Raw genomic sequence first — 12,692 nt, forward strand, 5'->3', positions numbered from 1 at the left:
CAGTCCTGCTGCAGTGAGGCTATTAGCATCTAGCATAGCTGTGCGTCCATCCGCGAGTAACAGGATCTGACCAGCGTTAGCTTAGCATTAGCTTAGCAGGTGCACCCGTCTGTGAAGAGGCCTGGATAGCATCAGCTTAGCTCTAACTTAGCCGTGCAGCGGTCTGCGAGTAATACGCTGTGACCAGCACTGAGAAAACCCTCTGTTCATCTCTATGGGAAGCCAGCCCTGACCCAGTAAAGTTGTGTACCCAGTGGGTAGCCCATGTGTTCCTAATGATCTGTGTATAAAAGAAGACCCCATTTGATTAATTCCTCCCCTTGTGTTTCTAACAAATTAACCCTGATTAACTCGGCACTAGCCAGGCCCCGGGGCAGCCATAGTGGGTAAGTGGCATGCTAATTGGACATGCATTCCTATCGCCAGTAAAAAGTGCATTTTTATTCTTTTGCTTTTGCGTCATTGTAAAAGTGATGTTCGGTGACGCCAGCTGGAAGTTGTCCGAAACAACTGCAGTTTTATAGGATAAGAAAACCGTTTGAAATAAAATAATCTAACACTCCAGATTTAGTTGAGACGCCGACACAGACGGACACTTAAACTTTATGCAACTTCAATAGCATCTTATCTTTAGTGGGACGTTTTATCAGAAGTTACGGCACTTAATTGTGCATAATTTAATTTTCGATGTTGAAATGGCCCCATTTTGCCAAATGTTTTCCAATTAACACTCGTATGTGCTGCAGAAGGATGATAGCTGTCTCTCCGTGTTTATTGGCCCCGGCAATCCGGTTTCATTTCCAGGACGAATGTGAGCAGCTGATAATTTGCTCTTAATGTGTCGGTTTGATGCTAATGTGTTTTAAGTTATGGTTCTGGCGAGCTGCCCACCCACTCTCCAGGATGACTATCGTGGCCCTGGCTCAGGCCTCCATATTGGCCTCGTTCCTCAACTTGTCTGACAAGCCCGGCTCAGTTCTCATTCGGGGAGTCATCAGCTAACCGCCCACCACCACATACAACACTATGCAGCTGGATCTTTTCCTGGCAAGGGCTGTAAATTGCTCATTACGTGCCTAACTATCGACATAAGCACACACACACACACATACATACGCAGGAAAATGTGAGGCGCAGGCACAGATGCTTGGCAAGTTGTACCAACATCCAGAGCAGCCTTTTCAGATGTGATCAAAACTTACAGCACACAGACACGAATACTCAACAAAAGTTATTCATGCACATGAACACATGTCCACACAGATTCAGAAACCCCCCAGGATCATCCATGAATGTGTCCGAATGGTATGCGCCTGATATCTATCTGATCAGGAAGTTCAATGACCTCTTCCTCCAATAAAGGGATGATCCACTACTCAACCTGGGAGCAGAAATTAGTTGCGATAAAGGTACAATTGATAACATCAATAACATTTCTCCATCCCCCGTTCCATTGCCTTTACTTCACAACAAGTCATTGCTAGGACACCATAGACCCACAGACACCATACCAGCCTTGTTTGAAGTGGGAACCAAACGTCAGATATCTTCCACAGAGATAATCAAAACATTAATTTTGAATCAGCCAATTTTTTAAAAATGATTAATTCACATGATTACAATAAAAAAATATATAAGACATAATAATAATAATAATAATAATAATATTAATAATAAAATAAAAAAGAATAAATAAATAATAGTACAAAATAATTATTAAATAAATAAAAACATTTTTTTTTTTCAGGAAAAACCATAGTAACGACTAACAACTAAAAGTCTTATTGATACCTGCTCCTTTTAGCTAAAACTACACTGAATCTTACTCATTCCATATTTGTATCTGTGATTTATACTTCTTTGGTAATCCAGCATCTCAGAGCTCCTCTTTTCCAATTTGTAACTTTGATAGCTGCGGTATCAGACAGAGTGGGTCCATTTCAAATCCATTGCTTTTGGTTGATTTGCTTTGTTGGGAACGGCCTGTCTGCTTTATGTTTTTTCACATCAGATCAGCTAAGTGATTAAGGGCCCATAAGATGAGGCCAGAGGGTACATAAATTGCAGTGTTTTGGGAAAGATCTGTTCAGATCACAGAGCACAGTGCCTCCCAGAATAAATGACACAAATTTGAATATTATATCACTTAGTGGACATTTATAGTCAGTGAGCAGACTAATTCAAATCAAATAATATAACAACAAATATTTCTCATGTTTTCTAAATCTAAACTGTCCTCAAATATGGGATCCCCAGGATAAAACGTTCCACTCATCGTGTGTTGCTCAACACATATTCATACATTTCTCTGTAGTATTTATCCCACTTTTAAAACTATACTTTTACAGCCTGAGACGTGCATCTCTTGTGCTTAGATCCATCTGTTTTTCCTCCCAAATATGTACTTTTCATTCTTATATTTATACAATTTTCCAATCTTAATGCACTATATCCGTAAATCATACTCCCTGAAGGTTTGTGCTAGCATCTGTTCTTACAAACCCGAACTCTCTCGCTGTGTCCCTCTAGGTTAAGACAGCATCTGCCAGCGACAGTGTGTCCCTGTAGCATCCTACAAAGTGGTATTAGTTTCATTTAGTCTTGCTATTTGTCTTTTCTGCTCCTCCACTCAACCTCCATAGCCCCATTACGGTTTGCAGGTTCATTTAAGGGGAGTTTATCCAGGAATTGTGTTGCATTTGTCCCGGTTCACTAAATCAAAACGAAAAAAAATGTCGATCTCATTTATGCAATCAGATTTTTATTCCAGGCCACCATCGTTCTGTGCTACCCAAATGCATTTAATCTATATCTGTTTTTTCAAAACGACATAAGGCTGATCTTTCATCCTGGAATCAAAGTTTATCACACGTCTTCAGCCGTGACTCGAAAGTGGTCCGGTGAGGAGAGCTGACTTTGTAATCCCTGCCATCTGTTGTGTAGATCGGATCCCACTGTATGGCGACCTTTATGTAGGCCACCCTCCGTCCATCCCACACACACACACACACCAAGAGGGGAAAGATTGGCACTGTCTAATTCCATCTAAATCTCTCTCCGCTGACCCACTCAGTGGTTTCCCCCTCACTTCCATCTTGGGTCATATTGAGGGAAAAGAGGAAGGCTGTGAGGAGGCGACATGCACGAGCACCTAAGCATGTGACTCCTGCAAAGCACCCCCTCCTAGAACAAGTTCTTGTGTGAATTTTCCAAGTCCATCTTCTTTTTTTAATCTTATATCCATGAAATAATAAACCTGCAGGCATCCCCTTCCGCCCTCTAAAAGCACTACAACTATTGAAGTGCCCTTTTGAGCTTGAGCCCTCCCTTCCTTAGCCTAAATGTCAATGCTCAATCCCACCAAGCAGCACGACCGTAAAGACCCTGATGATCTTGGCAAAAGACACGACCGTTAGGAACATAAATAGAGAGCAGAGCAGCGGTACGAGGATAGAAAAGGGAGGATGAATGTGGAAGGAAAAGTGGCGGAGCAAGGGAAGGGAGACGAGGGGGAAAGAGAGAGGAAGGATGAGAGCCCATAAAGAGAGGGGAGGAGGAAAAATAAGAGAGAAGAGGAATTGCGAGAGCGAGTTGGGAGAAGTGCGGAGCATACGGTTTGCACCCCCCCACCCCACCCCTCCTCATTAAGTCAGTCAATGTGACAGGAAGACTTATGTAACACCCCAGAGATGGAGGGAGGAGATGGAGAAAGAGTAACAAGGAGGAGGATGAAAGAGGGAGCAGCTGTGAAGGGGGGGAAAGAAGTGATTCAGTGGCAAAGAATTAGGAGCGGGTAGAAAGATAAAGGGGGCAAAATATGAGAAAGAGAAGACAATTAAACAGGAGATATATGAAGAGAGGGATCTGGCTGGAGAGATGAAGAGAAGAGGGGGAAAGATAAAAAAAAGCAATTGAAAGATCTACCGTGCCTTTTAGTATGGCTCTGCTGGCTTTACACTTTTCATTTGTTTTGTGGGGGAGAGATTAGCAAGAGGATTAAGAGAGCGATTCTCCCGCTCCTCATTCTTTCGGTTTCCCTCCCTCTCCCTCTCTTTTCTCTCACTCTTTCTCTCTCTCTCTCTCTCTCTCTCAGATGGGCACACGCATATTCGCTCACTCGCTCAAGCGTCACACACACGTATACAGTATCATGGCATGCATGTGGAAACTGTGTGCATGCAATGATATACTGTATTATTTTCATTCTGAAAAGATTCTATCAATCTGACAACCATTTTTCTGATTAATCGCTAAGTCGCTTGGATGCAAAATGTCAGAAAATAGTGAAAAATTACCATCACAAATCTTCAAATTGCTTGTTGTGTTCAACCCGCTGTCCAAAACCCCCCAAAAATATCATGTAAAAAGCAGAGACAGTCTGCAAATTCTCGATTAATCGTTGAATCGACTAATCGTTTTGCTGCTAATACATGAACTCACACAAGCACACTCACATATAGTTTGTGTATGTAAACTGGCATATGCAAGGACGAGACTCAGCAGACACAAAAATGCACACACACACAAACACACTTTCTCTCTCACACACACTTTCTCTCTTACACACACTGTTGTATTCAGTTACTGAGGTAGATTTGGCCGTGAGCCAGTGAGGTGTAGAGGTGATTGGGCAGCTTAGGGCTCTCGGACCATGTTTGCCAGTACATCTGGCTCGCTCTCTCTCGCTCTCGCTGGCTTTATCTCACCCTCTCTGTCTCTCGTATCCACCTCCTGCTCATCTTCCTCTCTCCCTCCACTTCTGCTGCTCTCTCTTCCTTACCCATTCCGCTCTCCATCTGTCCCTCTCACTCGCTCCCTTTATCTCCCTCGCTCTTCTGTTCAGTTTTCCCCCACTCTTTCAACACACTCACTCTCTCTCTCTGTCTCTCCTTCTCTGAAAAGCTTAGCTTTTCTCTCCCTCTCCCTCCCTCCTTTTAAACAGCAAAAAGCAATTTCTCTCCCTTTGTCAGGGCGGTTGGCGGTAAGCCCTTAAGTAGGGATTTTCTGGTTTGGCTGGAATGCCATTAGGCGAGCTGGCGGTGACGTGCCGTGACTGACGTGCCGAATCTTTTTGATGTCGTGATGTCACAATCCAGCGGAGGCTGTGGTTATGATATTGTTGGCGTCCCCGGAATGAGGGGCTTTAGTGGTCATGTCAGGAGTAAGTCTTCATAAATCCTTTATGGCACAGAAATATTAAGCTTCTTTGGTGGTACATGGACAGAGGGGAAAACATGGTGGAACGTGCACACACGTGTAGAGAAAAAGAAAGATGCACACACCGACACAAAGCCACCCCACATGCACGATTACACCGAAAGACAGATATACTGTAGGTGCACGAGTCCAAGAATTCACACTGTTACACACACACACAACCAGCCACAGTGTTCAACGATGTTCTGATTTGTTTTACCATCAGAAAAATAAGAAACATCCTAGCGACTGCATCATTGTCCTTCCTCTTTTTTCACCCACACATATATCTGGTATTCCCCTTTCACACAGTACACAGAGGTCTCAAACATGAGTGCTACAGGTGTGTGAATGACAGATTATAGTAGTATATTAAGTGGAAATCTGGTGCTTAATTGCATTTAGAGAAGCACAATACTCCATTAGAGAATATGTACATGCATGTGTTAATAGTTAGTAAAGAATGGTAATGTGAGTGGTTGCCATATTAAGATCATTGACTCAAACAGCAGCATTGGGAGTTTGAACCTCACTTAACTTTTGTGTACATCTTTCCACACAGCACCCCCCAGGTTTACGCGAACCCCAGAAGATCAGACAGGAGTCCAGGGGGGAGTGGCGTCCTTCGTGTGCCAGGCCACGGGGGATCCACAGCCCAAGATTGTCTGGAACAAGAAAGGCAAGAAAGTCAGCAACCAGAGATTTGAGGTATGATGCTTTGAGATACGTTTTATGTTTGTAGCCTACTGACTTCTTCTCATGCTGAAATGCTGTGAACTGAAATGGATATGGGTTAGCATCCCACAACATAGCCGTGACTCAGGTTCACTGGCTGTGTGGACCAGCTGTGTCCAAAACAGTTGACATTTTGGGGAACATGGTTATTTGCTTTCTTACTGGGCGTTAGATGAGGAGATCAATACTGTGTCTGTCCCTGAATGTGAAGATGGAGCCAGTTAGCTTAGCCTAGATTAAAGGGGGAAACAGTTAGCCAGCACACCCGCCAAATTTTCACACATTTTTGTACTAATTAAAGAAACAAGATGTAATGTGTTAGTTGGTGAACTTGGACGGAGCCAGGCTAAAGCGTATCCTGGCTGCAGCTTTATATTTCAGATATGAGTACCAGTTTCAATCTTCTCATCTAACTCCCTGCAAGGAAAGCGAATAAGCCTGTTTTCCAAAATGTCAAACTATTCCTGTGAGTATTTTTTTAGGCTGCTTAGTTCTAGCTTTCCCATTGTGAGGATTTACTGCCTTTTGTATCTTATGTGAGAGTAAACTTTGGATTTTAGACTTTTGGTGAAGCAAAACAAGACCTTTTGAAAACTTCAGCCGTTTCACACCAAGCCCGAATTTTCGTCCGAAAAATTTGCAGGGAAATTTATATAAACTGATTTTATCTACATTTCTGTTGCGATATAAATCTACAACAAACAGGAGGGAAGTTACAAATGTCACGTGGCCCACGAACCGACAGGGAGCAATCCACAAATGTGCAAATATCATTTCACGTGTACAAATGGATCCACAAACGCAAATATATCACTTTACATATAAACCTGTAACATTTGTATGTGAAATTAAAATATGTGTTTACAGAATAGGCTAAGTTATGAATATTTTCAAATCACCCTGTATGTTTGTGGATTTTACTTTACACAACACAAATACAAAAATACATGTTTGTGGATAGTGAAGTATCTGTGGATGGTGGTACACATTTGTAGATTGTCCTCTGTGGATTACATCTATTAAAGTCCGATAAAAACTTCCATAGACTTTGTGGGTTCTTATGATTGAAACCCCTGAGGAACATTCGTGCGGGGGAAAAAAATATACCGACGGACCTCGATTCCAGCGGATTTCCGTCTGCGGGAATATATGCTTGACCAATGAAATCCTTTGCTTCAACTGATCGCAGTCATTCTGAATAATAATTAGCCATGTGCTTCTAGTGCATGCTGAGTGTGTATTTACGGAGCAATTGACGTTTGTTTTTGGGGTAACGGACTGTCGAACAAATGGGCTTTTGTCAGTCCAATGGGACATTTTTCGGAGTATTGGTGTTTTGGAATAACAATGGACCGATAAATGTACGACAAACACCACTACCACAACAACAAAATAAAGGACAATATATGGCTTTGGCAGCTGGGATACGATGAAGATGGTAATGTAGCTAGCTATATGCACTTGCTAATGTCATACCGGTGTGTTGGTCATGGAACGACTTTAGCCACAACAGCTAACGTTAGCATCACATTTGGGGTCCGATTTTTTTATGTGTAGTTAACGTTAGCCCCTTGGATATTCTTTGTCTGGACAGGTTTTTGTTGTGTAGAGTGGACACATGCTACTACTTAGGAGGAAACTATTTGGCCTCATTGACGGAAAAAGGAGCACAGCAATGCGGATCATTCGCACCGGGGCACTATCATTTTAACGGGAGGGTGAACACTATTCGACGGGGGACAGATTTCAATGTAACACCGGAAGAACCCGTTTGCATACTTTGTCATGCGAATTGCATTTTTCATATCGCACTGGTGAGAAACGGCTTCACCTTGGGTTCTGTGTAATTTTTCACCAAACAATTAATCAACTAATCAAGAAAATAATCTTCATATAAAATAATAATGTAAATAATACTTGATTGAAGCTTTAAATGGCTCCCTTACATTTAGATTTGCCAGCTTCAGAGCCCTGGTATTGTGCATGACTCGTTTGCCTTAATGGAACAGAGCCATAATTAATGTTATTAGTTACACCTGTGCTGTTTTTCCTTTGATGACACATCGCAGTGCCCGCTGTGAGCAAGCTGTATTGTTGGCAGGCACTGTATTTATTGCAGCTAAAGTTGACATTTAAGTCAATAATGAGTGTTGTGTTTTAAAGTCAAAATTGTAGCGTTAAAGATTTGATCAGTTTACCTGCTTTTCTTCATTTGTACTCCAAAGGTTATACAACTGTTTGAAATGCTATCTGCTCCAACTCTTTCATATGTCAGATGATGCCTTGGGCTACAGTATATGAGATTCTTATATGATCAGCCTTATTAGTTTCCCGAAGGCTCTAACCTTTGATTTATTTCCCCACCTCACAAGTCACTCTTAGACGGAGATGTTGAACCAGCCTTCCCCAAACCCCCCTAGTCAGTGTCACCCTGAGCTCAGGGTGCTTTTCCACTTTAATAAGTCGAGTTTCCTCCCAGGTTTAGGTTCATCTTGGTGTCTTCCTGTTTGTGATTAAATCACTCGGGGAGATATTTTTATTTTTAATCCACCCTATATAAGCTCAGGCTACTTGCTGTATATTTCTCCTTTCTGTCCTGTCGGTCAAGAGTTGTTGAGGGATTTCTTTTTATTGGATTTCAGTCAGCTAAAAACCCTCTCAGAATTCAGAATCCAGATCTAATACAAGCTTGTATTAAACTTATGCAAGAGCTTTTAAAATGTACAATCCAGTATTTCTGAAAAATCTCATATGAAAAGAACATGAAAGATAATGAAGGACAATTTGTATTCTTAACTTTCCCTTCTCCATTCTTTCAATTCAGTCAAAAGTTACTTTTAATCATCAGTGGACTGCTTGTCGGGTGTATCTTGAAATCTATTTAAATGTGTGTAGTGATTGATCCTGCCCAGGTATGCCTTCTGGCCATGGATTAAACCTGACTTAGTGCTCTCATATGTCCCAGGGTCTGTCCGCTCAGCTTCCCTCGGCAAATTAAAAACTAGGAAAAGTTACTGTTTATCATTGAGCTGCAGGCAGTGTTGAAGATAACATTAAAACCAAACAGCAACACCAGTCGGAGTCCAATACTTCAGCTGAACATTTAAACAAACCTGCCACTACTGTAGCTGCAGCAAAGTGCAATATTGAATGTAAGTTCAATATTCACTCTCTTTTAGCTCTGTTTTTGGTCTCCACCAACTTCTGAGGGAAATATTGAGTGAATATCTAGCTGCTAAATGCTCCACTATGTTCACCAGCTACAGTATTTGTTAACTTTATCTGTAGCCTGGTGCTGGGGAGGTAGGGCATAGTGTTTTTTTAGAGCTTTTCAGCTTAAAAAAAGCGGCTGCAGCCAAAATCACTGATGAGAGTGAATCAAAACAATAATGTTGCAGGCGGTAAAACCAAAACAATGAGCTAAAAGATGCTCTAAAGCTCCATAGAGCTGAGGGGGCCTGCAGAGTCAGGTGATAACTGTCTGTAGGTTCATCACTTTACACATTTTGGTTCATTGTTAATATACTATATTGATTAAGCCGCTGTAACGTGTCTTCCCACCAACAGGTAATAGAGTTTGACGACGGGTCCGGCTCGGTCCTGAGGATCCAGCCGCTGAGGACCCCCAGAGACGAGGCTATTTACGAATGTCACGCCTCCAACTCTGCAGGAGAGATCACTGCCTCCACCCGACTAAGTGTGCTACGAGGTCAGTGTGAACGCACACACAAACTGTGTTTCTGTTCAGCTGTCAAACACGATGTTTTACTTGCTGTGGAGAAAATTACTAATCATAATACCTGGGCATAAAGTATAGCCACATTACACAATGCTTTGCTTATTCCACAAATGTGTTTTTCAAGGTTCAAGGTTTTTTATTTGTCCGTTGTCAATTCCAGCAAAACATTTTCATTGGCAATGAAAATCTTTGCTCTCAGGTTCCTTAAACCATGCTCATATTATAAAAAGGGGAAATCACACAAGTAAATGTAAAAGCAAAAGCTTTTGCATCCAGAAGGAATACTGTATACAAATATCCCCACTGGCGGGAGTTTATAATCCAGACGAAACAAGGTTTTACACATATCTCTGTCGATGTTCTTCTAACTTAAAAACTATTTATGCAGAAGAAGTGGAGGCTTGTTGGATGTCTCCTCAGATGTAGAAATATATGCAAGTGTAAGCCTGGGTCCACTGCGGTAGATGGTTTTTGTTAGTGTTAGCAAGAGTCCATTAATGCAGATAGTGATGTTAGTGTTAGTGGAGTCCATTAGGAGAACATTATGTACCGGTAGTTTGAAGCTCAAGAGTGTCTTAGTGAGTGAAGCTGCTCAAGTGTGGATAATCACATCGCCTGCCTTTACAGTACATGCTCGTGGGGAAAGGATGTGCAGCCTATTGTTCTATCATCTCGTCTCTCTCTCTCTCTCTCTCTCTCTTTCCCTCTTGTCTCTCTAAGGGGTAATAACACAGTCTACAGTTCCTCCTCTCCACTCTCTTCTCTCTCTGTCTCGTCTGTCTGAGTTTTTTGTCTCCCCAAGTTCATTCCTTTTCTTTCATTCTCCCCCTTTCTCTCTGTCTTTTTATACACTTTGTTCCTTCTCTCTCTCTTTCTCTTTCTCTCTCTCTCTCTCCATATGCTCTTAGGTCCACTACACAGCAACCTCTAAATTATTCACACCAGACCACTCTTTGCATCTTCTGTGCTGTTCCGCTCCATCCATCCAGAATTTTCCCTGTCTCACATGGTTGTCTTTGTACTCGTGTGAGTGTGTATGTGTGTACATCTGTATGTGCTCTTGCTTATGTGTCCCTGCATCTATTTCAGATTTTTTCCCTGCCTCCCTTGATGGAAGCTATCTGCTCGTGTCTAATCTTTATCTTTATCGAAAACGTAACCACTCATGCACACACACATAGGCAAACCACACACACACATAGGCAAACCACACACACACACACGCACACACGCGTATCCTCAATCTAAGACAGTCAGTCTTTATGTAGTGATTAGCCTCTTTCTACTCCTCTGAGGAGTCATTGTGTTGTGGATGAATAAGAGGCCACCTGGGAGCAGCTAATAGCCCCTGATATACTGTCAGTCCAAATGTCAGTTGCAAAGTACACACACACACACACACACACACACACACACAGATTCACGCAGCACACGCAGAGTCTTGTCAGTCATGTCTCCTTGTCTCCCCTGGCTCTGTAAAGACACAGCTCCAGTGACTGACTGACTGACTGACTGACTGTCTGTCAGACAGGAGGGATCCGGTGTTAAGGTCAGCCGGCTTAATTACTGAGGATTAGAACCAGGCTAATTGAAATCTTGGCTTCCAGTAAACAGCTGTGATTGACAATGGCTGAAATAATAATGAACTTGAGAGCAATTATACTTTGGATCCAGTGTACAGTCCGATACTGTATAATTAATGGTTTGGTAAAAGTTGAGTGTCTGTTTGAATCAATCTCGGACAAAATACTTCAGTCCAAAAAACTGAAGTTTTAAATTGGAAAGATGAAGTTGTAAAGTTCAAACTACGATTGTTTTGGTTTTCTACAATCAAAGTACTGGCTAAGATCTTGGAACACGGCGATAATGAAATCTGATGGGGCAAGAAACACGAGATGATCAGACAGGTTGTAAACAAGCCAGCAGTTCAGCCAGAGTATCTAGTCCAGTTTATTTGAAGATAAAACGTAAAAGTAAGTGCAGCAGAAAGTTGGCAATGTAAGTGAAAATCAAACCAGAAAGTGGGTCTGTAAACTGTGGCTGATGTTTGCAACGGACAGTTTGGATTATACTTTTACTGTTTGCCTTTGTTGCCTCTTTCACTTAAATTCGGTTAAACTCAGGGTTTGTTTAATAAATCATCTGGATGCTCATGTTTCTTCTTTTTTTAGTAATGCCGCTGCGTTCCCAGATCTCAACAAATCACTAGGTTGATGTGTAATTTTGTTATTACTGATATAAATTATGGCCAAAACTACGAAAATAACCCACTGATTGTAATAATCGGAATTGTAGAAACCTCTAATTATATCCTTCATATTATAATCCCATATATTTTCATCTGTCATCAAATTGTATATATTTTACTATAATAAAGTGGTCAACACAGTTATTAAAATCCATTGCAGCCCCATGGTTAGTAGGGGTGTAACGGTACATCGATCTGGATCAATATATCGATTCAATGAATTCTTCAATATCATTGATGCAAAGTGAAACGTTGATACATATCGTCATCTTTAAGATACGCTTTTATTTTGAAATTCTTAACTGATAAAGATTTGTACTTAAACTTGAGAAATGTGGCACAACAGGAGGTCTATTTTTATTATTTTTATTATAAAGAATACCTTTTCATTCAAATGTCTGGAGGAGCCCAGTCATATTTGTCAGATCATAATTGAATTGCTTTTTGTGAGTTGATATAAATGTATCTGATTCTGTTAAATATATATGAAACATGATGTTGTCTCATATCGATCACAGGCCCCTGACTTTAATAGGATCTAAATCGTATCGTGGCAGACTTTGTGATGTCAGTAAATATTGTATTGTTGTCCAAAGAATCAATATAATATTGTATCGTGATGAAACTTGTGATTTACACCCCGATGGTTAGGTGTACCTCATATTTTGACTACCATCATATACTCGCAATATAGTTGTGACAAAAGATTGTGCACCCTACAAAACAAATGATGTAGAAACAGAACAAACTGTCACCTCAAAAACCAGACTTGAA

The 12,692-nt window shown here is 41.3% G+C and overlaps 1 protein-coding gene across 4 annotated transcripts in view; it reads left to right on the top strand.

The window, feature by feature from the left end:
• The window catches only part of ptprdb (protein tyrosine phosphatase receptor type Db), a 229,609-nt gene that overhangs the window by 164,599 nt on the left and 52,318 nt on the right, over window positions 1–12,692 (top strand). For all 4 annotated transcript variants that reach the window (XM_074630242.1, XM_074630243.1, XM_074630244.1 and 1 more), the window contains 2 exons: window positions 5,759–5,904; window positions 9,499–9,640. In XM_074630242.1, the coding sequence (XP_074486343.1) occupies window positions 5,759–5,904; window positions 9,499–9,640 (288 nt within the window). The remainder of the gene's footprint in view (window positions 1–5,758; window positions 5,905–9,498; window positions 9,641–12,692) is intronic.

This window comes from Sebastes fasciatus, chromosome 3 (assembly GCF_043250625.1).
Source record: "Sebastes fasciatus isolate fSebFas1 chromosome 3, fSebFas1.pri, whole genome shotgun sequence".
NCBI classification, from domain to species: Eukaryota; Metazoa; Chordata; class Actinopteri; order Perciformes; family Sebastidae; genus Sebastes; species Sebastes fasciatus.